The sequence below is a fragment of the Lepidochelys kempii genome, chromosome 6 (assembly GCF_965140285.1).
Source record: "Lepidochelys kempii isolate rLepKem1 chromosome 6, rLepKem1.hap1, whole genome shotgun sequence".
NCBI classification, from domain to species: Eukaryota; Metazoa; Chordata; order Testudines; family Cheloniidae; genus Lepidochelys; species Lepidochelys kempii.
The window spans coordinates 95,811,980-95,839,554 of NC_136385.1; the positions used below are offsets into that span (position 1 = coordinate 95,811,980).

Below are 27,575 nucleotides of genomic sequence, written 5' to 3' on the forward strand. Positions count from 1 at the left end.
TATACTATTACCCATTCAATAAGTAGCTTTCATTCTCTAGGCTCAGTCTGTATGGGAATACTAAAACAAACAACTATCCATCGTACTACTTGCTTCTTTTAAAATATATATATTCTAAGTCTTGTCATCTAGAATCAATAGAAAAGTTGAACAGGGACAAGAAGAGAGAGGAAGAAAGATCAGCAGTGAGCATTAGACCTAGAGTAGAAGATTCTTGAATGAGAGGATTACAAGAAGAAAAACAACTAATGTAAATACTACTCTTCTTATGTTAAATAGCATGTGTGGTTATTAGAAAAACAATATATTTGCATATGTCTAGTGCACCATAAGTAAAATGCAATTAGTAGCAATAAAATACCCAGTCTCGCTCCTGTGAATTCTTGCTGTATTAACATGTTAAAGGATGTCTGTAGGTGCAGCAAGAAATTTCTATTGCTGGGAAATGGAAACTTGGAACAAGGGACAGCTTTTGGAGGCTGATAATTTTGGTATCATATTATTCAAATGACAGATTATCTTCAACAAAACACATCTGACCATATTGGTGAAGCCATTTCCCGTAGTCAGAGCACAAGCACTCCTGTAGTCAGAGCACCAGAGCACAAGCACTAACAACAAACATTAGATTAAAGAACAGGAGTACTTGTGGCACCTTAGAGACTAACAAATTTATTAGAGCATAAGCTTTCGTGGGCTATAGCCCACTTCATCGGATGCACAGAATGGAACATATAGTAAGAAGATTATATATATACATACAGATAAGTTGGAAGTTACCATACAAACTGTGAGAGGCTAATTAGTTAAGATGAGCTATTATCAGCAGGAGAAAAAAAATTTTGTAGTGATAATCAAGATGGCCCATTTAGACAGATGACAAGAAGGTGTGAGGATACTTAACTTAAGGAAATAGATTCAATATGTGTAACGACCCAGCCACTCCCAGTCTCTATTCAAACCCAAGATAATGGTATCTAGCTTGCATACTAATTCAAGCTCAGCAGTTTCTCATTGGAATCTGGGAGTGAAATTGTGCATATACGGAAGGCAGAATGATAATGTTGGAAATAATTGTAATAATAATTTTATTAAGGTTTATTATGACTGAATTTCCACACAAGCATTCCTTTATTAGTCCAAAGGCCACTTACTGTTGGTAAAATCCAAATTACAAATATAAGAATGTGCACACATCTATATACTACATCCTAGCAAATGAAGATTACATACTTGTAACTAGATGGACTTCTAGATGGACTCTGCATATTCACACTCTTGGGACGTGCTGACCAGGTGCAGCCAGGATGGTGGAACCTTCTAGTCTAGTTAGGGCTCCTTGCCTCTCACTCTCTCCAAACAGTTGAGCACATTCTGAAGGCGTGGTTATAAACAGGGCATGGAGCTAGTGACTATCTCAGGTTTTTTCCAAAAGCTAAAGTGGAATGCCAATTAACCCTAAAAGTAGAACTTTGCAGACACAGAGAAGACAGGTAGGAACTGTGAATAAGCAGAGTCTATCTTGAAGAACTCCAGTTACAAGTAGGCAACCTTTTTATCTTCTTTGAGACTGCTCTGCATATTCCCACTCCTAGGATAATTTGGAAGCAGTATCATGAATTGGAAGGAGGGAGCAGATTACTAAATAAACAATGACTGAAGTACCGCTCTGTCAAATTGAACCTCAGCTCTGGTTGCCACATCCAAATCATAATGTCTTAGCAGCCCAGCATATCTCAATCAGGGAAATATGTTTAGCGAATGCTACAGATTTAGCAACCACTTCAGTAGAATGGGCTCTAAGAGGAACAGGAGGAGAGGGTGTCCTCTGTAACACTTTTGTCAATACACATCTGGACAGGGACTATGCTAAAATGTCCTAACCCTTAAAAGTACCAGCATACAAGATAAATAAGTTAGGAGACAACCTGAAGTCCCTCATTCTGTCCAAATAATACAATGGCATTCTAAGGAATGAAACTTGTTTCCCCTTTACTTGTTGAGGTTTAGGAAAAGATACAGTTAAACTGATTCTATGAGTAACATGAAATTCTGAAACCACCTTGGGAAGGAATTTAGGGTATGGTCTAAGAACTTTGACTTTTTGAAAAGTAGCATGGGGGAGGGGAGGTTCACTCAATGCATGCCACTCACTATTCTTCTAGTGGAAGTGATTGCTATTATAAAACCTGTCCTTATAGAAGAACAAAACAATGATCAGTTCTCGCTAGAGATTCAAATGGGGGAGCAATAAACTGTGTTAAAACTAAGTTAAAATTCCATAGAGGGGCCAAATCCTATACCAGGAAATACAAATGCAATCAGCTTTAAAAAAAAAAATTCTCATCAACTTGTGCAAGAAAATGGGTTTTCCATAATGTGAATATGGAATGCTGCTACTGCTGCTAAGTAGACTTTAATGGAGAGAGACAAACCCCTTGTTTCTAAAACAAGCGTTATAGGGACTGAGATTGGGTCAACATTCCTATCATTTGCCCAGATAACAAATCTTTTCCATTTAAAATTGTAGCTTTTTCTGGTAGATGCTTTTTAAACATTAATAAGAATTTGCTGCACCACAACAACAAAGCATGATCTTTCTAAATCTGTTAAATTCCTATCACCCAAGCTATTAGGTGTAATGATTGGAAATCCGAGTGGAAAACCTTCCCCTCCTGCTGGAGTAGTAAGTTTGTCAATAATGGAAGCATCTTGTATTTGCTGTTGGATAAACAGAGTAATTCAGTGTACCACTGTTGTTTCAGTCATGCTGGAATAACCAAAATTACCCTGGCCAAATCTTGTTTCATTTTCTTTAAAACTTTGAGGATTAGAGGGAATGTGGGAAATGCAATACATCAAACCTGTTTCCCAATCTAGGAGAAATGCATCCCTCAATGATAGACTGTTCAAGGCCGCTCTTGAGCAAAATCATATTTCATTTCATATTGAATCCGGTGACAAACAGATCTATTGCCGGAAACCCCCAAAGGCTGAAGAAGTTCTGAATCATAGACTTTAAGGTCAGAAGAGACCATTATGATCATCTAGTCTGACCTCCTGCACAACGCAGGACACGGAATCTCACCCACCAACTCCTGTAACAAACCCCTAACTTATGTCTGAGCTAGTGAAGTCCTCAAATCGTGGTTTAAAGACTTCAAGGTGCAGAAAATTCTCCAGCAAATGACCTGTGTCCCACGCTGCAGAGGAAGGTGAAAAACCCCCAGGGCCTCTGCCATTCTGCCCTGGAGGAAAATTCCTTCCCGACCCCAAATATGGCAGTCAGCTAAACCCTGAGCATGTCGGCAAGACTCACCAGCCAGACACCCAGGAAAGAATTCTCTGTAGTAACTCAGATCCCACCCCGTCTAACATCCCATCACAGGCCATTGGGCATATCTACCACTAGTAGTCGAAGATCAATTAATTGTCAAAATTAGGATATCCTATCATATCATCCCCTCCATAAACGTATCAAGCTTTGTCTTGAAGCCAGATATGTGGTTTTCCCCCACTGCTTTCTTTGGAAGGCTGTTCCAGAACTTCACTCCTCTGATGGTTAGAAAGCTTCGTCTAATTTCAAGTCTAAACTTCCTGATGACAGGTTAATATCCATTTGTTTTCGTGTCCACATTGGTATTGAGCTTAAATAATTCCTCTCCCTCCATGGTATTTATCCCTCTAATATATTTATACATAGCAACCATATCTCCTCCCAGCCTACTTTTAGTTAGGCTAAACAAGCCAAGCTCATTGAGTCTCCTTTCATAAGACAGGTTTTCCATTCCTCGGATCATCCTAGTAGCCCTTCTCTGTACCTGTTCCAGTTTTAATTCATCCTTCTTAAACATGGGAGACCAGAACTGCACACAATATTCCACATGAGGTCTCACCAGTGCTTTGCATAATGGTACTAACACCTCCTTATCTCTACTGGAAATACCTCGCCTGATGAATCCCAAGACTGCATTAGCTTTTTTGATGGCCATATCACATTGGTGGCTCATAGTTATCCTGTGATCGACCAATACTCCGAGGTCCTTCTCCTCCTCTGTTACTTCCAAGTAATGCGTCCCCAGTTTATAACAGAAATTCTTGTTATTAATCCCTAAATACATGACCTTGCACTTTTCATTATTAAATTTCATCCTATTACCTGGATTACTTTTTTTACCTTTCTTAAAAATAGGAACTATGTTAGCAATTCTCCAGTCATACAGTACAACCCCAATCAATGACTCCTTGAGAGATCACTAGTGCATCTGGTAGGAGTCCCTGTCCAGAAGATCTCTGACCTTGTTGGGTTCTCCATGACATTCAAGGCAATTGGGTAAATGTCGTATAGGATGTACCAGTCCCAAAGCTTTATCACTTCACTGAATAGCTGGGATGATTGTTTATTCTAATAATATACTGCAGACATGTTGTCCATGCCTCCCTGAATTACTGCATCCTGTATCTGTGGAAGAAACATGTTGAGACCCAGATGGATGGCCCTCAGTTCTCACATATTCATGTGTAACAGGAAATCTCTGTAGCCCAACAGACCTCAGATGAAAAGGTGTAGAGATGTGTCAGATAAATCTGTGGTGACTATTAATGAGTCATGTATGTTATAGATGCCATGAGGCTTAATAATGCCAGAAAATACATCACTCTTTAAGGGGGTTGTAAAAGGAGTGTCTGTATGGTGATGGATATTTTCAAAAACCTCTTTTCCAGCAGGAAAGCCCTTTCTTTTATGGAGTTGAAGATCACCCCAATTAAACCTTTTGAGATGGAATCAGAAGACTTTGTTTATGAGAAGAGTAAAGTTCTCAGACAGAAAACAGGTAATCTAAATGGCTCTAATTCCTTTTTGGACGGAGTTTTCTGCACCCAGTCATTTAAATAAGGGAAGATGAAAATCCCTTGCCTCTTCAAATGAGCTGCTACCAAAACCAGGAGTTTAGTAAAAACCCTGGGTGCAGTGGAGAGGCCAAAGGGTAAGCTCTGGAAATGCTCTGAATCAAGAACAAAATGTAGATATTTTCAGGGAGATTATATTATTGAGATATGGAAATATGAATCCTTGAGATCAAGATCAGCAAATAAATCCAGAATAGACAGGGAGGGAATGATCAAAGCCAGAGACAGCATTCTGAATTTAAACCTGACATATCTGTTTAGAGCTCTGAGATCTAAAATTGAACACCTCCATTCTTTTTTAGGATTAAAAAGTAATGACAGTAGAATCCTTTGTTTCTGTGAATTAATGGTACTACTTCTACAGCCACTGCATGCAGCAGAATCTGTGTTTCCACTCTTAATAATCTCTCCTAGGAAGGGTCACTGGAAAGGGAGGGGAAAGAGAGGATGCATGAAAGAAGGGATTTGAACTGGATAACATAACATTCCTTTACTGTGTCAAAACCCCATCTTTGAGGTGATAGACTCAGATTTTAAGGCCAAAAGGGACCATCATGGTCATCTAGTTTGAGTTCCTACACATTGCAGACCACAGAACCTTACCTACCCACTCCTATAATAGACCCGCAATCTTTGACTGGGTTACTGAAGTCCTCAAATCATGATTTAAAGACTTCAAGTTACAGAGAATCCACCATTTGCTCTAGTTTAAACCTGCAAGTGAAAGCCCCTCCATTAGGTCTCTGCTAATCTGAGCTGCGGGAAAATTCTTTCCTGACTTGAAATATGGCAGTCAGTTGGACCCTGAGCATTTCAGCAAGACCCAACAGTCAGACACATAGGAAAGAATTTTCTGTAATACCTCAGAGCCCTCCCCATCTAGTGTCTCATCACCAGCCATTGGGGATATTTGCTACTAGCAGTCGCAGATCTGCTACATGCCATCGTAGGCCGTCTCATCATACCATCCCCTTTATAAATTTACCAAGATGAGTCTTGAAGCCAGTTTGGTTTTTCCTCCCACTGCTCCCCTTGGAAGGCTATTCCAAAATTTCACTCCATTGATGGTTAGCAACCTTAATCTAATTTCAAGCCTAAATTTATTGACGGCCAGTTTATATCCATTTTTCTTTTGTCAATATTGGTGCTTAACTTAAATAATTCTTCTGCCTCTTTGGTATTTATCCTTCTGATGTATTTACAGAGAGCAATCATCTCTCTCCTCAGCCTTCTTTTGGTTAGGCTAAACAAGCCAAGCTCTTAGAGTCTCTTCTCATAAGGTAGGTTTTCCATTCCTCTGATCATCCTAGTAGCTCTTCTCTGTACCTCTTCCAGTTTGCATTTATCTTTCTTAGACATGGGAGACCAGAATTGGGCACAGTATTCCAGATGGGGTCTCACCAGTGCCTTGTATACTAGCACTACCAGTTCCCTATCTCTGTTAGAAATACTTCACCTGACGCACCCTAGGACTGCATTAACCTTTTCCCACAGCTGCATCACATTGGCAGTTCTAAGTCATCCTATGATAAACCAATACACTATGGTCTTTCTCCTCCTCTATCACTTCCAAGTGATTAAGTCCCCATCTTACAGCAAAAATTCTTGTTGTTAGTCCCTAAATGAATGGCTTTGCACTTTTCACTATTAAATTTCATCCCATTTCTATCACTCCAGTTTTCAAAGTCATCCAGATCTTCTTGTATGATATTCCAGTCCTTCTCTGTACTGGAATACCACCCAACTTTGTGTCATCCGCAAATTTTATTAGCACACTCCCACTTTTTGTGCCAAGGTCATGAATAAAAATGTTAAATAAGATGAGTCCCAAGACTGATCCCTGAGAAACTCCACTAGTAGTCTCCTTCCAGGCCGACAGTTCACCTTTCAGTATGACCTGTGGTAGTCTCCCCTTTAACCAGCTCCTTATTCACCTTTTAATCATCATATTAATCCCCATCTTCTCCAATTTAACTAATAATTTCTTAGGGTGGAACTGTATCAAATGCCTTACTGAAATCCAGCTAGATTAGATCTGCTGCATTTCCTGTGTCAAAAATCAGTTATATTCTCAAAGAGATCACATTGGGCTGGCACAATCTACCATTTATAAAACGATGTTGTATTTTATCTCAATTACCATTTACCTCTATGTCCTTAACTACTTTCTCTTTCAAAATTTGTTCTAAGACCCTTGCATACAATTGAGGTCAAACTAACAGGCCTGTAGTTTCCAGGATCAATTTTTCCCCCTTTCTTAAAAATAGGTAAACAATTCTCCAGTCATAGGGTATGACTCCTGAGTTTATTTTGGTATTTGGTGTAATTTAGCCTTTTTTGAAACTGGTTGGCACAATGACAGATTAGACCAAATGGATTTATCTGGTTGCCAGAGCCCTTCTAATATAGGCAACAAAATTTAATCCTTTGCAGTAGACCCAAAAATGTTAAAAACTGGATGTGTGGCCTCCTCCAAAGCCACTGATGGTATTTTTAAAATGGATATTCTATCAACTAGTTCATGAAACTGAATTGCATCTTCTGAAGAAGACAATGCTGTTGTTACTCTCACATTGCCATCAGGACATGAACCACTTTCTGGTTTCATGAAATCTTGGGATTCATCAAGTGGAGATCCTTCCCAGTACTTCTCTTCCAAAAGAGCATCCTGTGCCAAAGAAGGGGAACATTTCCTACCTCTCAGATCCGTACACCTCAGATCTGTAGGTTCCAGTGGAAGATGAATCCAGCACCAGATTATCACATGGTAGTGGTAAGTAGGAGATAGCCAATATGGCCATGGCACCAAAGATGGCATGAATCAGTCTTGCCAAATTCCCCAGTCTGGCAACGTCATCTACTTGATACAGAAGTATTACTTCAAGTGGAAGACTTTGCTTAGGACAGGATCAGCAACTTTTGGCACATGGCCCACCAGGGTAAGCCCCCGGTGCGCTGGGCTGGTTTGTTTAGCTGGAGCATCCACAGGTTCGGCCGATAGCAGCTCCCACTGGCCACGGTTCTCTCCTCCAGGCCAGGGGGACTGCAGGAAGCGGCGTGGGCCAAGGGATGTGCTGACTGTCGCCTCCTGCAGCCCCCATTGGCCTGGAGCGGCAAACCACAGCCAGTGGGAGCTGCTATCAGCCGAATCTGCAGACGCGGCAGATAAACAAACCGGCCCAGCCCGCCAGGGGGCTTACCCTGGCAGGCCACGTGCCAAAAGTTGCCAATCCCTGGCTTAGGAATTATTTGGGTTTTGGTAAGAGCCTCAGATCAGGCTCAACATCCAATTGCAGATCCAATCCTGAAGCAATAGGTGAGCTAACTGATGCAGGATCTGAAAAATAGAGACCAGTGAGCCAGCTGGAGTCTTAGGCGGGAGGATATTGACTGAGGAGAGCCCTCATGATCCTCTGTTACCAGGCAAGCACTGTGGTTAAATCAGATCCGTTAACAGGTGTGGATCCAAAAGAATTTGGGCTGTAACTATTATTCTATGTGGTTGGGTTGGCATGACTGGATCTGATGATCTTTTCTTCAGATGCATATTCTCGCAGCAATCTGGAGGTCCTAAATCCAAAGTTCTTGGATCCATATAATGTGAATAATCCGAGGAGCCACTCGAGATGTGCTTATTTCTTCCTCAGAACCAAGATAGCTGGTTCTGGTAAGTCTTGAGGAGTCTCAGACTGTCTTTCTGGTATTGGTCCCACTTAGGACTGTACCCCATTTTGAACTGGATCTGAGAACTTGGCTAGCAAAGGGTCAGTTAACTTGGAACAGGAGCATGATGCTGAATCTAAAGCCTTTGCTGTCTATGCTTGTTTGGATCTGGACATAATCAGAGCCAACTGAAGTCTCCTCTCATTATTTTCAGATCCTTTAGAACTATCAGATCCCTGAAGCTTGTCTGACAAGGCCGCTTGTAACAGAAGAGCCTGAAGTTTATTCTGTCTCTCCTTCCAGGCTCAAGGAGTAAATGTGCTGCAGGTAACACCATGTGCCAGTGAATGATTCTTGGCTAAGCACTTCAGGTACTGAATGTGTATGTCAGATGCTGGGAAAACCAATGGACGTGACACGCACCTCTTAAAATCATGCATCTTTGCATTGGGATCTGCCATGTCAGAACTGCTCAGTGTTTTACTTAACAACTATAACTACTATCTAAAATGAACTTATCCTATTAACTACACTAACTTCAAACAACAACTAATCTAAAGGCACTTAACTATGGATCTGAGGAGCTAGAGAGGTTCATGTCTTATCATAGCTGTGGCTGGAAGGAACTGAGGCAGCAATGGGCTCTACGCCCTTTTCATAGGCATGCCATCCTAATGCACTCAAACACTGGAGGCAAGGAAGGGAGGGGCGAGGCACCCCTATCCACCCTGCTACTAGAAGGTTCCACTGTCCTAGCTGCACCTGGCTGGCCAACCCCAAGAGTGGAAATATGCAGAGGATACTTCAAGAAGCGTAAAAAGAAAAGGAGGACTCGTGGCACCTTAGAGACTAACAAATTTATTTGAGCATAAGCTTTCGTGAGCTACAGCTCACTTCGTCGGATGCATTCAGTGGAAAATAGTCCTCCTTTTCTTTTTGGGGATACAGACTAACATGGCTACTACTCTGAAACCCGTCATTAAAGAAGTGCATAAGTTAAAAATACTAGCCAAAGTACTCACAACAGGACCAGGCCTGAGAAGAAGCTTCCCATCATGGCGTGACTCCGAGGGGGTTGGGGAAAGCTCTGAGAAAGAACCTCCACAAAAAAAAAAAGTGTCTCTTTTTTTATATGCTATAACAAAAAAAGTGATGTCATTCCTGGTTGTTAGACTTTAGCCAAAGCCAGATGAGGAAGTTTAGGGCTGAACCCTACTCTTCTCAAGGTTTTCATCTCATCTTACTTTACTATATTTCTCTTTAATTATTACACAAAGATTTTTTTAAAGCAAACTTATATAACTAATTATTTACTGTACCTGGTAACCAATTAACCATTTTTTCTTTATTTGATCCCTGGCTTAGGAATTATTCAGCTCAAACCTTAAATAAGATAATGCTGGTATTTCAAGGGTCACTACAAGTTTAACACAAACAATCCCTCTTTCTCATGATCTTATTCTTTTTGGTTACACGCTTTGGGCCTATTGTTCAATATCCAAACTCAATTTAAAACCATAGTTCACCAAGGCCCAGTTTAGGCATATATTTCTACAGATAGAAGAACACAAAGAAATGAAGAACACACTCCCTATTTCCAGATTTAATCTGAGGTTGCTATTATATATAGTTTAATGAACTTTTAAAGAAAGATTAATGGGTACCGTAAAAAAGTGTGCTTTTAAGAGAGCTATTCTTCAACACACATGTGAAACACTTAAATACCTGCCATGAAACTTGGGGTGACTAATTACAGAATGAATGAATTTACCTAAATTCTTCAATGAAAACAGCCCCCAGGAAAACTCACATAATACAGAAATTGAGCAAATCAAAAATGCAAGATTTCTAATAAGTTCAGCCAAATTAATAGAGAAGACATTAAGTCTACATTTTCTAACGTGGATGTTGAAGGCAGACTTTTAAAGCAATAAACACAAAACAAATAATTGCGGCTAAAACTGCCCATTTGGCAGAGACCTAATTTAGGCACCCACATGAAAAATATGGCCATTTTGAGAGATTACCACATCACGAAAGGCAATATCTATAGTACAGGGTATAAAACAAAGTATGGTAAATAAGAGGTCCGTTAGTTTGGTAATAAATATCACACACTTTGGCAATAAACATCTCCTTATCCTGTAAGGGTCCAAAGATAAGGCAAAGTAAAGCATTAAGAAGCATAGCATCATGTTACTCATGATAAGGAAAGAACAACTGGGCACAGGAAGGGACACATGAAGCGATCTGGAATTCAATTTTACATAGTATGATGTGGTTGAGTCCTGTGAATATTTCGACTTCAGTGTGTCAGGACACAACATAATGGCACAAGAGAACAAGCTACTGAAATAGTTTTGGTCTACTCTGGAACCATTAACTTACAAAGAAACAAATCTGAGTAAAAGTACTGAATTGTGAGATTTCTAACTCATCTTTCCTTAGGACAAAATGGAATCAGCCACATATTAAGAACAGATTTGAATAGCTGGAAATTGGTGTGAACAGGAGAATTTTCAGGAACATGAACATAACACACAAGACATGATTCCTATGCAAAGGTTAACAATCCAAAAGTTATGAGAATATTATGAGATGAAAGAACAGAAAGCTGTAGGAGCAACTTTAAAGTAGTGGATGGCATATGCCTGATAAAACACAAAGTTCTGGTTCAGTTCTGATCACTTGAACTTACCATGGTGGAATATCTTGGATTTTATTTTAAAAAAATAGGAATAAAAATGGATTGGCCTTTGTGAGATTAATGGGTGCTTGTCTTTCACCCACAAAAAAAGTATTCAAATCTCAATTCTGAATATGTGGCACTATATACAAATTATCTGGGCGATTTACATCTCTGTTGATTAGTTCCTCTCTTCTCAATCTGTTCATTCACATTGACAAAGTTATTTATTAGACCTACTGAAACTGGACTCTGGACCGGTTTACTTGGGGCCTTAAATTGTTCCTTCAACTTTGTTCCAGCATGAACAAAATGCACCTACTCAAAAACAAGACAGACTTTTAGACGGCCATGTACCATCTGGTCCTTCCTAAGTGAGCTGTAAGCACTATCATTCCAATACCGCTAAAGCTTATGTAACAATATTTTTTTTGTTTATTATTGCTGAGAAATATCATGTAAATAATATCTTACTTTCATATAGTACCTTTCATCCTGAGATCCCAAAGCAACGTACAAAACTGAAATGCAACCACTCATCCTCCCATTCTAATAGTTCAACTCAGCTAATATACCTCTCCGTTTTCAAGTTTCAAATTGCTAGTGTTCACAGGTTAAAAATCACAGAAGGGCCAAATCCAAGCATGGTCAGTTGTGTGATTCATCTTTCTGAAGTAGCCAGATTGAGTATTATGCAATTTATTGTGGTCAACACCTTAAAAAACACAATTTCTTCATAGACTTTAAAAATGTAAAGATATTTTTTGTTGGCATAGGTCTGGTATCCTTTGCCAAAAAAGTTCCTGCCACATATTGTTGAGTAGCTCTTTTCTGTTACTCTCTAACCCCGAGGTTGCTGCTTTTTTCAGTGTTATACGTTGCTTTTGGACCCTTCAGGATTAAAGGTGCTATATAAATGCAAGATCTTTTTAATAAAGATCTCTCTCAAAAATATTGAACAAACGTTAGTAATACAGATCCAAAAAATAAAATATACATTTCTTTAGGTCCTGGTGTTGGTTTCCTTTTCTTCTTGCCTGTGTTTGGCATTTTTGCATATTGTTTTTTCAGTGACAGAACCACAGGACCTGAGGACCTCACATTCATTAGTGAATTTATCCTCACAAAATCCTTGTGATATAATAACAAAGTATTAACTCCATGCTACAGATGAACAATGGAAGCACCAAGACATGAAGTGTTTTGCAAAAGGTCACGTAAGTCTGTGACAGAAACAGAACCAAAATCTTCAATGTTCCATTCTAAGGCCTTAATCACAAGACCATCCTTCCAAACTATTTTTACCAGCTTCACTCACCAATAACTTGGCAAAAAATCCAACACAGAATCTTCTAAAAAGAAAGAGGCAACTGAAATAAGATTATTGAACCAGAAAGAAATATTAATTAGCCAGAGAGAAAACATATAAACAATGTAATCATAATACAAGGTAAACCCCCCAAAAGTAATGAGGTACCTCATTGGCTGTTTCTTTGGTATCTGTATGTAAACACAGAAAAAGCTCAAAGAGAAGAGAGATAATAGCCCTCAAATGTGCTTGACATCATAGGCCTAAGAAAATGGAATAAGAAGGGTACCAACAATAATGCTAATAATATAACAGCACAATCAGGCATTTGACTAGATGGGCTCCTTAGACTCTTTTCCATTAAAAAAATGTCCTGGTTTAAATTAGGTTAAATGCCTATTTTCCAACATGCAAAGTTAATTTAAAAAAATACATTCTCCCGTTTTATTTTTGTATTTTTTCATCCCACATGTGACTGGTTAAAACTCATTTTATATAATGCAAAGCTTATTTTCTTCAGTATTTTAACATGTGTAAGAGACAAGACATTTACCAATAAATCTTGTAATCAGGCTTCATTAGACCATCATAAAAGGAATTCAGGACATCCTCTGACATTTACCATTTTTGTATTTTCCATTCTTCTTAATAGGCCATCATTATGACAAACAACAATACTATTTATGTGGTTCATGACAGCAAAAAGTAGTTATGACCATTAAAATAAAAAATGGGAAAATTCCAAAACAGGTTCTTCATATTTTTGTATAACAAAAAAGAGATTACTTGAGAATAATTTATTTTACAGATAAAAGCAGGATGAAGGCAAAGACAATGTAAGCTCCTAGCAATGCTGTCTCCTATCTCTCCTCTATAATTTCTAGTAATGTTTTTGGTCATGATATGCCTTAAATATGAGAACTGAAAGACTAATTGGCATGTCTACTTCCCATTTCACAAACCCATGTGTTCTTCAGACATTTACTGAACTGAAATATAGCTGTTGGCAAAATAAGCCAACTTAACCAAGGGGAAACAAAAATCTGTTTCCCTAGTTAGCACTAGCAACCACCAACTGGATTTCTTAATGACTACCAGATAAAGCAGATTTGGATGTACTTTGGTAATTCTCAAGATCAGCATTTCTCCCTTCTTTCTCTTCCTTCATTAACAAAAATGAACTGGTCAACTTACCTCTCTTTTCTCTGTTAACTTCCTCCAGGACATGTTCTTGATTTTTTATTTGTTCAAAGAGAGATTGACGCTCACACTCCGTGCTCAGTGTCAAGTGCTCAAGCTGCTCTCGACTCTGCAATAGGTGGCGCCGCAGCTTCCTTTCCTTGCTTTCTCTCTCTTTCACCTCTTCACACATCCATTGAAGTTTAGTCTAGAGAAGAACAAATTTATATAACACTAAAAGGAGAGAGCATTCTAATAAAAATACTAGGACTTAAATTCTATACTGAACAAACAAGAACATTTGGAATCACCCTATTGATTTATAATAGCTATTGCTATACAAGTTTAAAAAGAAATATTAAAAATATATTAAAGGACAAATTCTGACTTAACATGCAAATGGACTCAAAATGTGCACATATATTTTGGTTGGCAGCAACTGCATGCTCAAGCCAAACATGTAAATTATTTTTTCCAGGAGAATAATCCTGTAGGCTGAGAGTCTATTGGCCATTGCTGGTTCAGAGGGTATACAGGCAGCCTGGTGAACAGGCCCTACCCTGGAATGCGATGGCATGATTCCTGCAACACTTGGTTTGCAGAGGAACATAGGCACTGCCATAGTGGATCTGACCCAAGAGCTATCTAGTCCAGGAACCTCTATCTGACAGCGGCCAGCAACATGGCCATGCTTCAGAGGAAGGGGTAAGAAACAAGCAATAGGTAAACGTGGGAAAATCTGCCTCCCACATAAGGTCTCCTGATCTCTAGCAGTTAGAGACTGGATTATCCCCTGAAGCATGAGGTTTAATAGCTCTTCCACAACATTGTTATAATTAATTATAACAACTTTCAATAATCTTGTTATCCATATAAATGTCTAATCCCTTTTTGAATTTTATTATGTTAATGGCCTAAATGTCTTCCTGTGGCAGATAATTCCACAGGTTAGTTACATATTGTGTGAAAAAGTATTTCCTTTTATGAGTTATGAATTTACCACCATTCACTCATTAAATGTCTTTGTTCTTGAGTTATGAGACAGGGTGAGCTGAAGTTTCCCCATCTACCTTCTCTAAGTCATTTATTATTTTATCCACTTTTATCATGTCCTCTATTATCTCCTAAGGAAAATAATCCCAATCTTTTCAATTTGTCTTCGGTTCTTTTCCAGGTACTTAAGCATTCTTCTCACACTTTCCTAAACTCCCTCTCGTCCTGCAATATCCTTTTGAGATGGGATAACCGTACTGCACACCATATTCAAGATGAGGTCATGCCACTAATTTATCTAAGGTCTTATATTATTCCCATATTCCTCATTCCTTATGAAACCTAGCATCTTTTTTGGTTTTTTGACTGCAGTTGCACCAGGCAGAGGTCTTCACTGAGATGTCTTCAATGAAGCCCAGGTCCCCTTCTTGAAATTATACAGCTAATTTAGAACTCTGTAATGTGTATAAGCCATTTAATTTTCCCCTCCAATTTCCATTACTTTGCATTTATTGACATTAAATTTCAATTACCATCATGTTGTTCATTCACCTTGCTTGATTAAGTCTCTCTCAACTTCCAAAATATTCTCTGAACAAATTTAAGGGAAACAACAAATGGGATGCATGACTTCTGCCCCATATTTCCATCGCAGAGGCACTGATTTTTGGGAAGGGTACCTACACAAAATGCCCTGCCAAAATCTGGCTCTAACATTGAAACCAGAGCTTCTAAGCAAAAAATGCCCAGCTCTAAACTGACCCAAACTCAAATGGTTTGGTTGTCCCAACAGTAGAAGGAACACATGAGCTATTGAACTCGCAAATACAGCTTTGGCCTGAACCTTTCTATATCTCCCAGTACATTTAAAAAAAATTATTAAATCTTTGTATTAAATTGGGGCGTATGGAGATTGCAAGTTCCAATAACTCTTGTGCTTTTACTAAGCTCAAGATGGCGCAATGTACCACAGATCGATACAGCACCCACATCATTGCCGTGGGCGAGTTCAAGTATCTAACAAGAAATCTATTATTTTAAAATTTATGAAACTCAAAATACTAAGAGTGGACCTATGGTCTACCACTTACAGACCAGGGTCTGGACACCACAAATGGAGAGGTAGGTTTGGGGTGACTGTAATAGTTTCAAGTCACCATTTCACCACTCACAATTTGAGGTCAGAAACCATTTCACCTCTATGTACGTGTGTCAGCCTATAGCTTTGGGTGAAAAAAACATTTAATTGAAAACCACATAATGCATTGTCCAGTGAAAAAATATTTACTCCCCAACCTGCCTCACATAAAGAATCCATTAAAGTATATGGATTAAACTACAATAATAATAATTAAAAAAAGGCCTATTCCCACAGTCTCCACTCCAATTAAGAGCTGATTTTTTAAGAGTTAAACCTGAACAAAACCATTTCTACACTCATAAATTCCCAGAACTAAAGAAGAAGGGAAGAAACAGAGAGAAGAAGATGGGGAAGGAAGAGACACATAGGACAGAAAAAGTGATGATTCTAAAGGGGAGTAGATTCCACCTTGAATGATAGTGAATGTGACAACAGGATGCAGAACAAATAATTTAAAATTGTAGGTACTGCAGTACTTTATTCAGTACCTAAAGACTAGTTTAATTCTGTCCTCATACATGGGGATTGAGGATAACATGTCCAGAATTCATACTCCAGCCTCAGGTCATAATTAAAAATGGAATTTGAGCCACTCCATTGAATGAGCCAAAAATCACCAATTTCAGGCACAGCCTATACAAAGATGACAATGTCATGATTATAGAAGGACTGTGAAAACTAACTCCAACACTTGCAGCTCTAACCACATTCCCTTCAGTGTCAGCCACATGAACCACAAAATCATTTCCCATCTACCCCTCCCTTGACTGCGGTCAAGAGATATGTCCCCATACCTGAGTCCCTGATGCTGCAGCAGCTGAGACTACATTACAATCTTTGCTGTGAAATGGGATGAGACTGCTGGGTTTTGTGAGAGTATCATCAGATTTGCATATTAGTAAAGTGAAAATGTGTGAGGTTTTACAGAATGCTGTACATAATACATACATATTGTGACAAAGCTCTGTGCTTGCCTCCGTGGGTTCCATGTTTCCTGGCGGATTTCGCTAGCCTCAGAGGCTCACTGTGACCCTCCACGTAACCCTTCTTTCTCTAGAGAAAAGGGTCACAGTCTACTGAGCCATTTTCATCATAATCCAGCAAGGGAGGTGAGGAGAAGTTATCCTTCCTTGCACAGTCTCTGTTGTCTCCCAGTCTCAGTGATTAATCAGGGGGCAAAGCTGGGGGGGGGGGGGAGCCCAGGCCCACCCCCTACTCCGGGCTCCAGCCCAGGGACCCTAATACTATCAGCTATGGTAGCTGACCTTTTAGAAACATGACATGTACAATTCCCTGGGCTACTTCCCTCACTTCCTCAAGCTCCACTTCACCCTTACCTCAAGGCCTCCTTCCTTGTGCCTGATATGGTGTGTACTACTCAGCCTCTCCAATGGCACAACTTCCTTCCACAGCTCCTGACATCCACACCCACCTGACTGACTGGGAGGCTTTTAACTAGTTTCAGCCAGCCCCTGATTGGCTTCAGGTGTCCCAATCAACCTAGCATTCTCCCTGCCTTCTGGAAAGTTCTTAATTGCCCCCAGGTGTCTTAATTCACCTGGAGCAGCTTCCATTCCACTTAACCTGGTACTAGGGATTTGTTTAGCCTGGAGCTAATATATCTATCTCCCACTACTTTTCTATAGCCATCTGGCCTTGCCCCGTCACAATATATATACACATAATTTAAATAAAACTGAACAGAAAAAGCAGAAATCCCATTTGCAGTTAGCAAAAATATCATTTCAGAACTAAGATGTGATCTGAGAGATGACTTTTAAAGCATTAAAAACAACCAGCTTTTATGCTAATAGCTAAATATTTAAGGTGTCAACCACTTTAAAAATAAGAAAAGCCCAGGACTTGAATATATTTTAACCACTTGCGTTTCAGTTCACTTGAGCGATTGGGGTTATTGAGGGACCAAGTTGCGGTTTAACTAGGAATACAGGGTTTTGGCTGTGAGACTCTTGTTTTCCCTGGTGCTCCAGAGATCCAAAGCAGCAGTGCCAGAGGATGCAGAGTCTCTTCAAGCGAGGCATCAGTCAGTGCTTGAAGAGATCTCCTCAGTGATGCTGCTTTGGGGCACCACGGAGCTAGAGCAGTAGTATCAAGAAGAGCCCCTGAACAAGTGGCAAGGCTGCAGCATAGGGACACTGAACCTCATCTGCCCAGCCCATGGCCCCTATATACACCCACATATCTCACTCCTGATGCAAAAGCTTCTCCCTCACACATGTCCCAAATACCTCTGTTAAATCCCCTTTCTTCCAAATGCCCTTCTGAAGCACACATGGATCCAAGTACATTTCTCTCCGGCTTCCCGCCACTCCCTGCTCTATCTTCAACATTTCTACTCACCCCACATGCATCTCCAGAGCACCACCACCTCCCCCAGAGTCCACCCCCATATACCTCTGCTGCCCAGAGGTATGAACAGACCTTACCAGAGGTATGTACAGACCACAACTGGGGAGAGAAATAGTTAAAAACATCCATTAAAACAAAGTTTCAATGAAAAATTAAAATAAACTTTCCTAATATATTTGAAATTTGTTGTTTCTCATCAATACACCTGTAGTCAGGAAAGGAAGATCATCTAGGTTATGACAAATAAGGGAAATAAACTGTGTATTTCATTTTAAAAGTTCAAAAAGCAATCTATATCTGAGAAGTTATTAGTATGTCTGTGGGGGAGTAGTTTGTGGGGACTATTGAGCTTCAGAAACCTAATGATACATGAGGAAAACAAAACCAAATTTCAAAAAGGGAGCATTTTAAAACAGTGCCTCTGCAAAAGTTAGTTAAAAAAACGTGGAAAAAATTGCATGGAAAATTCAACTGTCCAACGAAGAATTACTGTGCCAAATGTGGAATCTAAATTCAACCACTGCAGTATGAAACAGAGTCAATTTTTAGTCCTGCTCTAAGGGAAAATCTTGATGTAACCTCAATTATTGAATAGTTGCTCTGTCATTCAAACACTCACACACCCCCAGAACCCAGACAATTTTTATCTATTTTCTCCTCAGCTAGCTATGAAAAAAATGGTTACTAATCTGTTCCATAACTGTTGTTCTTTGAGATGCATTACACATGTTCACTCCACTCTTGGTGTTGGTGCGTCCAGCACACAGCCATCAGAAACTTTTTCGCAAGACAGTACCTGTTGTGTGGCTCAGGCTCTCCCTGTTGTCCTCACACAGGTATAAAGAGCAGAGCCATCCCTAGCCCCTCCCTTCTTGTCGTAACTCTGATACAAAGGGGCAGGAGAGCGGGTTGTGGAATAGACATGGGAACACTTCTCAAAGAACAACAGTTATGGAACAGGTTAGTAAATATTTTTTTCTTCAAGTGATTGCACATGTGCGTTCAAATCTTGGTGACTTACACACTTTCAGACAGGAGGTGCGATCGGAGTCTACTTCAATAGAGATTGGAGAACAATTTGTCCCACTCTAGCATCATCTCTGGAGTCTCGAGCCACAGCATAGTGAGAGGCAAATGTGTGGACCAAAGACCAGGGTACTGCTCTACAAATGTCTGCAGTTGGAACTTGTGCCAGAAAGGCTGCCAAGATCAACTGTGACCTCAACAAACGAGCTGTGATTCTGTCAGGTGGAGCAACATTAGCCAAGTCATAGCACATGTGTATGCAGGATGCGGTCCAGGAAGAAATTCTCTGGTGGAGACTGATTGACCTCTTACTCTGCCTGTCACAGCTACGAACAGCTGTGAGGATTTACAAAAGTGTGTAGTTCTATTCAGGTAAAACTCCAAGGTTCTTCTGATGTTCAAGCCATGCAAATGCTCTTCTTCCCTGGTCATATGTGGTTCTGGTAGAATACAGGCAAATAATTTGGCTGGTAGATGTGGAAAGAGGAAGCCACCCTTGGGACGAACTTCAGATGAGGATGTAGGTAAATCTTGTCCTTAAACAAAGATTGTATGTCGAGATCCCGATATTAATGCCCACAGCTCCCTTACTCTTCTGGCCAAGCTAATAGCTACCAAAAAGGCCAACTTCATTGATAGATGCAGCAGTGAGCAGTAGTCAATGATTCAAATGGGGGACCCATACATCTTGACAATATTAAGCTTAGATCCCACGATGAAACGAGGTCTTGTACTTGAGGGCATATTTTTTCTTTGTTGATTAACAGCTCCAGAGGATTGAATGTTGACTGGCTAGGGGCAACACTGCTCTGCACTTGCAGTTTGGACTGGATTTTGACAAAGTAGGGGTAAAGCTACTACCGCCATGACCTTTATAAGAGACCCTGGGAGCTGCGGACAGGCTGAAAGGTACTATGATGAACTAATGATTTTGATTTACCAGAAATCAGAGGTACTTCCTATGAGCTTCAATGATTGCCACAAGGAAGTAGGGATTTTTTAAATTGAGGGCAGCATACCAGTCCCTGGGATCCAGGGAAGGGATAATAGAAGCTAGGGTGAACATGCAAAACTTTATCCTTTTTAAGGATTGTTGAGATGACACAAGTCTAAAATTGACCTGAGACCCCCTTCATTTTGGGGATTAGGAAATATGGGGAATAAAACCCCTTCCCTCTGATACCACATGGAACCTCCTCTATGGCTCCCTGGATAAGGAGTTTTTCATGAAAATGGTCCCTGAAGAGGGAAAGGGAGGGATGGTGGGAGGGATTAGTAGAAGCAAACTAGAGAATATATCCCACTTCCACCATGCTCAAGATCCACTTGTCCCAAGTAATCCAGGACCAAGCACTGCAAAAGTAGGAGAGACAGGGTTCAGGCCTGGAAAGATAGAGACTGGTATGACAACCTCAACTGGCTCATAAAAATACCTGTTTTGTGATTCCTGGGTGTCTTGAGGGGCCGAGTGCCAAATCAGCAGGAGAGGGAGGCGTACGCCTACAACTCTTTTTTGATAGGTCCTGCGGAAGAGGAGTGGAATGGGCTATCTAGTCCAAGAATAGTGAAGGAAACCTCAAATGGCAAGTCCTGGATAGTAGTCTGGACTTCATAGTGAAGACCAGAAAACTGCAGCCAGGATGATCTACACATGGCCCCTGCAGAGGCCATGGTTCTACGTGCAGAGTCTGCTGCGTCCAGCCCCCCCTGCAGCGAAGTTCCCATGATAAGTCTGCCCTCACAGACCAGGGAAGAGAACTCCTGCCTAGCGTTCTCTGGAAGGAGCTCCTTTAACTTTTGCATGGAACAAATTTGCACAAACGAAGTCCCAACAAAGCTTGTTAGTTAGCAATATGTAGCTCCAAACACCCTGTCGAATGAATCTTTCTGCCAAATAAGTCCAGCCTTCTGGCATCTTTTGATTTGGAGGTGGCAGCCTGGTATCCCTCTCATTCTCTCTCATTAGCTGCTGTGACAACTAATGAGCCCAAAGGTGGGTGAATATACTCAAACCCTTGGGAGGGTACATAGTACTTTCTTTCCACCTTTTTAGAGGTTCAAGGCAAAGAGGATAGACTCTGCCCCAAAAGCCTTTATTGGCTCTAATATCATCTTGTTAATTGGCAGAGATACTGTGGAGGGCCCCACCGATGATAAAAGGACAACTCGAGGGCTCCCTGACCTCTTTGACCTGTGCACCTAAGCCTGCAACAACGCTTTTCAATAACTCCTGACAAACCTTAAAATCATCAAGAGGAGGAGAAGTTGTGCCAGATCAAATGCCCTCATCTGAAGAGGAAGCCAAGACCGGGGGGGATAGAATCTCGTCTACCAGCTGTTGCTCTGGATCTGGAACCTCCTCTTAATGCTTGATACCAGTCTTGGTGCTGGCCTCTTGAAACAGAGCCACTCTGTGTGTAGACTCAGCCTTTCTAGAGGAGTGCACTGAGTATGCACAGTGTTGGGAAGGTCTGGAAGCTGGGGGAAACCCTCAAGAGTTCCAAAATGGCCACTGAACCAGGGCAGGGTCCAATTGTCAGGTCCCATTCAAGGGTCACGGCAGTAGGTGGAAAGAAAGGATCTCTGCAGAGACCGGCATGTCCTGCTTCAGCACTGTGATATATTAAATCCCCCTCTGAGTTAGACAATGAGAATTCCCTTCCTTTGACCATGGTGGGGCTGATCCAGTCAGTGCCAGGGAACAGTGCCGAGGGCCTACTGGTGGATGGAGCAACACCATCAAAGCCCACTTCCCCTTGGGGCTTATCTGTGAAGAAGGCAACTGGAGTACAAGAGGTTGAATTGCTGGCAAAAGTGGCAGTGGTGCCAAGGGACCAGACTCCTGTAAGGAAGGAGTCAAAAGCACTGAGAGGCAGAGCGGGTTTCTTACTGCTGCAAATGCCTCTAGGTAGGAGGCACATAGATGGCCGCTTGTTGCGGTGCTGAGGAAGTTGGCGGTGCTACTTCCAACACCGCACTCAACAGTTCTCCTTGTGGAGCCAGAGCTGACTGTGCTGATTTAGGCATCAAGTTGGAGGAGGATGCTGAGGTTTCAGGTGCACTCTACTTGACTCCTCCTTGACCCTCTTACCAAACTTAGAGGGTGGAGACTTTCCCCTGGCCAGTGCCTCTGTGGAAGCACTGTATTTCTTCCTCGGTATGAGTGAGGGAGAACAGTGCCAGGATCCTGCTAAAGCTGGAGGTGCACCGCTTTCTGAAATCGCAGCACTCAGCACCGAGTCAGATCAGGACAGTGGCAACAGTGGCCTGACCACTGCCTTCATCAACAGGAATTTCAGCCTAGCCTCCTTATCCTTCTTCACCCTAGGTTTGAACCCCCTGCAAGCCTGGCACCAGTCCCTCATATGTGCTTCTCCCAAGCACTTTAGGCAGCTGTTGTGCAGGTCACTCATGGGCATAGGCCTGGAGCCAGAAACACATGGCTTGAAATCTGATGACCAGGGCATACCTCAGCGTCATACATAGAAAAAAACCCTGAACAGGGAAAACAAGAAGTCAAAAAATTTTTTTAAAAAAATATCTATAATACTATTAAAACTTACTTTCATAACATTACTAAGACTAGACTTACACTACATTCAAAAAGGCTGAGAGAAATAACAGTTCTGGTAGAAAACAGAGTTCTAATGACCGTTAGGGGTGGTAAGAAGGAACTGACGGGCTAAAGGCAGTTCTTCCCTTTATAACTACATACCACCCAACAGATACCACTGAGGGAAAAAGTTTCTGACAGCCATGCACTGGGTGCACTGATACTAAGAGTGGAATACATATATGCAATCATTCAAAGAACAACCAGGAAACACAAAATTTGGATTTCAGAAATGCTAGAAACCAAAGTCCCCATCTTTACAATATTCAACAGCAATTGCAGTGACTTGGAAGTAGAATTGAAGTGATTCCAGGTGATCAGAGATTCAGCCCAGAAATATAATCTTTTATATATAACGTGCAAATCTACAGAACTGCAGTATTTCTATTCCTTTCATTTCAGGTCTTCTCTACCAATAAGTAAAGAAACTCATTTGGCAGATTTATGAAAACAATTACTAAATGCCCTTTGGAAGGTCCTTCTAATATTGCCTAGGATGTCAGCAGCACCTATCTGAATAGGAGACTGTTTCCTATAAAGTTCTTGTTCTCTGATTCAAAATCTTATCTCTGTTATTTATAGTGATATTCACTCTTGATCTATGTATATTACATGCTAGCCCATCAATAACCTCAAGCCACCTTGCTAGCAAACAGATTCAACTTCTCCTCAGTCAATTGGTCAACTTTTCTTCCCCTGTCATGACCCTTTTACACTGCAGAGGAAAAGGTTTGTTTCATGCAGTATAAAAGCTATTTTTAATCATGAGAAGCTTAATCCTATTAAAAGATACTGGATAAGACTGCTTACAGAGCTTGCAAAGTAAAAAGCAAGGGTTAGAAGTTACCAGTCATCTCTTTGAACCATTAAGCTGAGGCACAGAAATGAAAGCTTACAGTATGCTCACATGCCAGGGTTGGCAGGCTCATGAGAGATTTCCAAGTATGTGTGTACTCACATGATGTGGGTCATAGGCTTTAGAAGAAGGGTAAAAGGAAAATAGCACATTTTTCAAGAATCCAGTCTAAAAGCCTTTAGATATAAACCAAAACTGCTTAAAACAAAACATGTCTTGGCTTTTCTTATAACCCTATAGAAAGAAGCATGCCTGTGGACTATAAACTTACCTTGTTTTACTCCAAAAGAATTGATAAAAGAGAAAAGGCAATCCAGGACCAAAGGGTCATATTTGCAGCAGGCTTCCATCATTTCACCCACAAATGCACTCGTTTTGCTGGGTGCTCAGAATTTGGGTGTGCTCAAATTTAGTGAGCACAATTAAGGGAGAAATGCTGTAAATTTGGCTCTACAAATATCTATCGCTTATTGATGCTAAGTACCATAACTGCCAATAAAAGGGCCAATAAAAAGGCTAAAATCTGATACTCTTCAGAAATATGGTGACACTTCACACTGGAAATCCCCTACTGCTACGCAGCAAGAGATTGCCAAAGACCTTCAGCTGAAAAAAATCATTACCATCTATTGGCTTGAAAGGCCAGTCACCACGCTGGAAATATCAATATACCTATCAGAGAAATGTTACAGATTTTTAACTTTTTCTTTTTCTCTCTCTCAACCCCTTTTTAACTGCAATTTTCAAATACCATTTTTAGTGACCAAAACCAGCTTATTATTATTTTATCCAATAATATCCAACAGATGAAGTTACCTTTGTTTCTGCTAACCAGCGATGAGGGTCATTCTTTAACCCAGGTGTAAGTGATATTGCCTGGAAAAAAAATTTAGACACAGAGGGAAATTTTTTCTTATTTACTGAACAAAATGAGCACACTAATTCAAAAAATCATGACTAAAGATCAGTATTGGAAGGTTTATTCCTAAATATTTTAAAGAGCTGTTAATTTTATATCGGTCACACTAAAGGATAAGGAATGCAGTGCCATCAGTATAATTCTTGTTTAAAATGCAACTCAGGTACATAGTAATTCTGTTATTTTTCCTGCTTTATCCATATGATCACTACAACACTATGTGATTAGAACATCCTCAAAATGCTTAAATGTTTTATTATTAGATTGCAGTTTACTGTATCAACAACAATGCATATTTGGAGTTGGGAAGGAATTCTCCTCCAAGGCAGATTGGAAGAGGCCCTGGGGTTTTTTTGCCTTTTTCTGTAGCATGGGGCACAGGTCACTTGCCGGAGGATTCTCTGCACCTTGAAGTCTTTAAACCATGATTTGAGGACTTCAATAGCTCAGACATAGGTGAGAGGTTTATTGCAGGAGTGGGTGGGTGAGATTCTGTGGCCTGCATTGTGGTCAGACTAGATGATCATAATAGTCCCTTCTGACCTTAATAGCTATGAGTTTATGAGTCTAAGATATATTGTATAAGTAGGGGCATAGCGAGCAGATCGAGGGACGTGATCATTCCCCTCTATTCGACATTGGTGAGGCGTCATCTGGAGTACTGTGTCCAGTTTTGGGCCCCACACTTCAAGAAGGATGTGGATAAACTGGAGAGAGTCCAGTGAAGGGCAACAAAAATGATTAGGGATCTGGAACACATGACTTATGAGGAGAGGCTGAGGGAGCTGGGACTGTTTAGCCTGCAGAAGAGAAGAATGAGGGGGGATTTGATAGCTGCTTTCAACTACCTGAAAGGGGGTTCCAAAGAGGATGGCTCTAGACTGTTCTCAATGGTAGCAGATGACAGAACGAGGAGTAATGGTCTCAAGTTGCAGTGGGGGAGGTTTAGATTGGATATTAGGAAAAACTTTTTCACTAAGAGGGTGGTGAAACACTGGAATGCGTTACCTAGGGAGGTGGTAGAATCTCCTTCCTTAGAGGTTTTTAAGGTCAGGCTTGACAAAGCCCTGGCTGGGATGATTTAACTGGGAATTGGTCCTGCTTCGAGCAGGGGGTTGGACTAGATGACCTTCTGGGGTCCCTTCCAACCCTGATATTCTATGATTCTATGATCTATGATTCTATATTCTGGGTGCCCCTTTGTGAAAATTATGTTTAATTTACAGGGAAATGCAATTTACAACTATTGATCTGAATCACATGTTAAAATGCCTGTTGAAGGGTTAAAATCCATTGCTGATGTAATAACCTGGTATATGGATTTGTGTACAGACCCAAAGTCCAGAGTTTGGTCAAGAGGTCAGAGGCCTAGCAAATAGTGATTAGCTAAGAGAAAGCAGAATAACCAAAGATAACCTTGTTTTTGTTAAGATATGCCTGGTCAGCAAAATGCCAGATGTTGGGGGCAATAATTGTGTCTTATTCAAAGTTGCAAACAGAACAAAGAAGCCCTGTTTCTGTTCCGTTAGTTTCTTCTGTAGGGAGATGTTCTTCCCACACATCCAACCTTGAGTTTATGAAAGGTTCAAGCATGTTAGTATAAGATATGGCCTCCTCCCACCTCCCTTTCCCAGGAACCAATACCTGCCTTAAAACCCAAATAAGCAACTTGAAAGACAATCTTTATTGCCATTTACTTTCACTGCTTCTTTGCTTTTACCCCTAGATATGTATCTGTTGGACAAAGGAGCTACTTCATTCCTATGGACCCCAAACTGAATCCAACATATATTCTATACTAATACATTTATTAAAGTACTAATTAAATGCTAAATGTTAATTTGTTAACTTGAGACCATGGGCGGAGACATTATGTAACCTTTTGACCATTGGCTACTGTGCTATCATGCCTTGCAGCTAAACCTATCTGGGGGTGTGGGACTGCCTACCCCATCACTTTCCCTGCCCATGGAAAATATTGATTGACAGTGTCTCTGAGCCTAATAAGCGAGGTGACACTCCGTCAGCACTGTACATAATAAACTCCTATGTTTGACCTCTACATTTATGTCCTTCACTTGTTTGTTTGTTTTTTAAAAAGACTAGGTTCAGAGTCATCCAACCTCATTTCCTCCAGACTGTATGGCACCACATCGTGTAGCACAGAAGTAGTACAGGCTATTCTTACTTGTGATTTCATTGTTAGCAATTTGGCTTTTCTTCTGGAATAGAACATGAGATTTTGACTGCTTTATTTAATTACACTTTTCTCGCTTTATCAAAGAGTGAGAGAAATGTACAGTGGGCACCAATAAAAACTCAATATTTGCTATTCTATTGTGATGATGGTATCTTCCATTCCAGCTATAAGAAAATACCATACTTACTTCAGGTATTTGAGATTGATGATTTCAAGTTCTTACATATCCCTTCTTGAATATTAAGGTAATAAAATTACTAATTAAGACAGAAGATAAATCTGTACTGTGTATTTCATTAGCAAATCATACATCAGATGGTCTGCCAGGCCTCTCTTCCACCAATCCCTTTTAAAGCCAACTACACCACAAATTAAAATGTGTTAAAAAGGAATTATTATACCTAATCTCTATATTTTTTATTTAATGAATCTATTCCTTTTAGTGGGTTGTTTTTCATTACTTCTTTTTAAAGAAGTAGAAGAAAAATCTGTGTTTTGCACAGATCTGTATTTTTAATGGAAGTCTAGTTAAGTTCAATGTCCATTTAACATCTGATATATCCTCTTTTGTAGAGAACAATCCTGTATCATGCCTTATATATCCTGCTCTTTTCCATCTCAAAGTGGTATGACTTTATTTATTGTTTAATTTACAATACTTGTTGGACTGGGATACTTTTATCTGATATTCATGCAAAAAGGCCTTTTT

General features: G+C 40.3%; 1 protein-coding gene across 7 annotated transcripts in view; it reads right to left on the reverse strand.

Moving 5' to 3' along the window:
- The window catches only part of CEP128 (centrosomal protein 128), a 446,273-nt gene that overhangs the window by 240,203 nt on the left and 178,495 nt on the right, over positions 1 to 27,575 (reverse strand). For all 7 annotated transcript variants that reach the window (XR_012159510.1, XM_073349335.1, XM_073349339.2 and 4 more), the window contains 2 exons: positions 24,564 to 24,623; positions 13,764 to 13,956 (listed from right to left, as the gene is read on the reverse strand). Coding sequence is in view for 6 of the 7 variants with exons in the window: in XM_073349335.1 (XP_073205436.1) it covers positions 13,764 to 13,956; positions 24,564 to 24,623 (253 nt within the window). In the remaining variant the exon portion in view is untranslated. The remainder of the gene's footprint in view (positions 1 to 13,763; positions 13,957 to 24,563; positions 24,624 to 27,575) is intronic.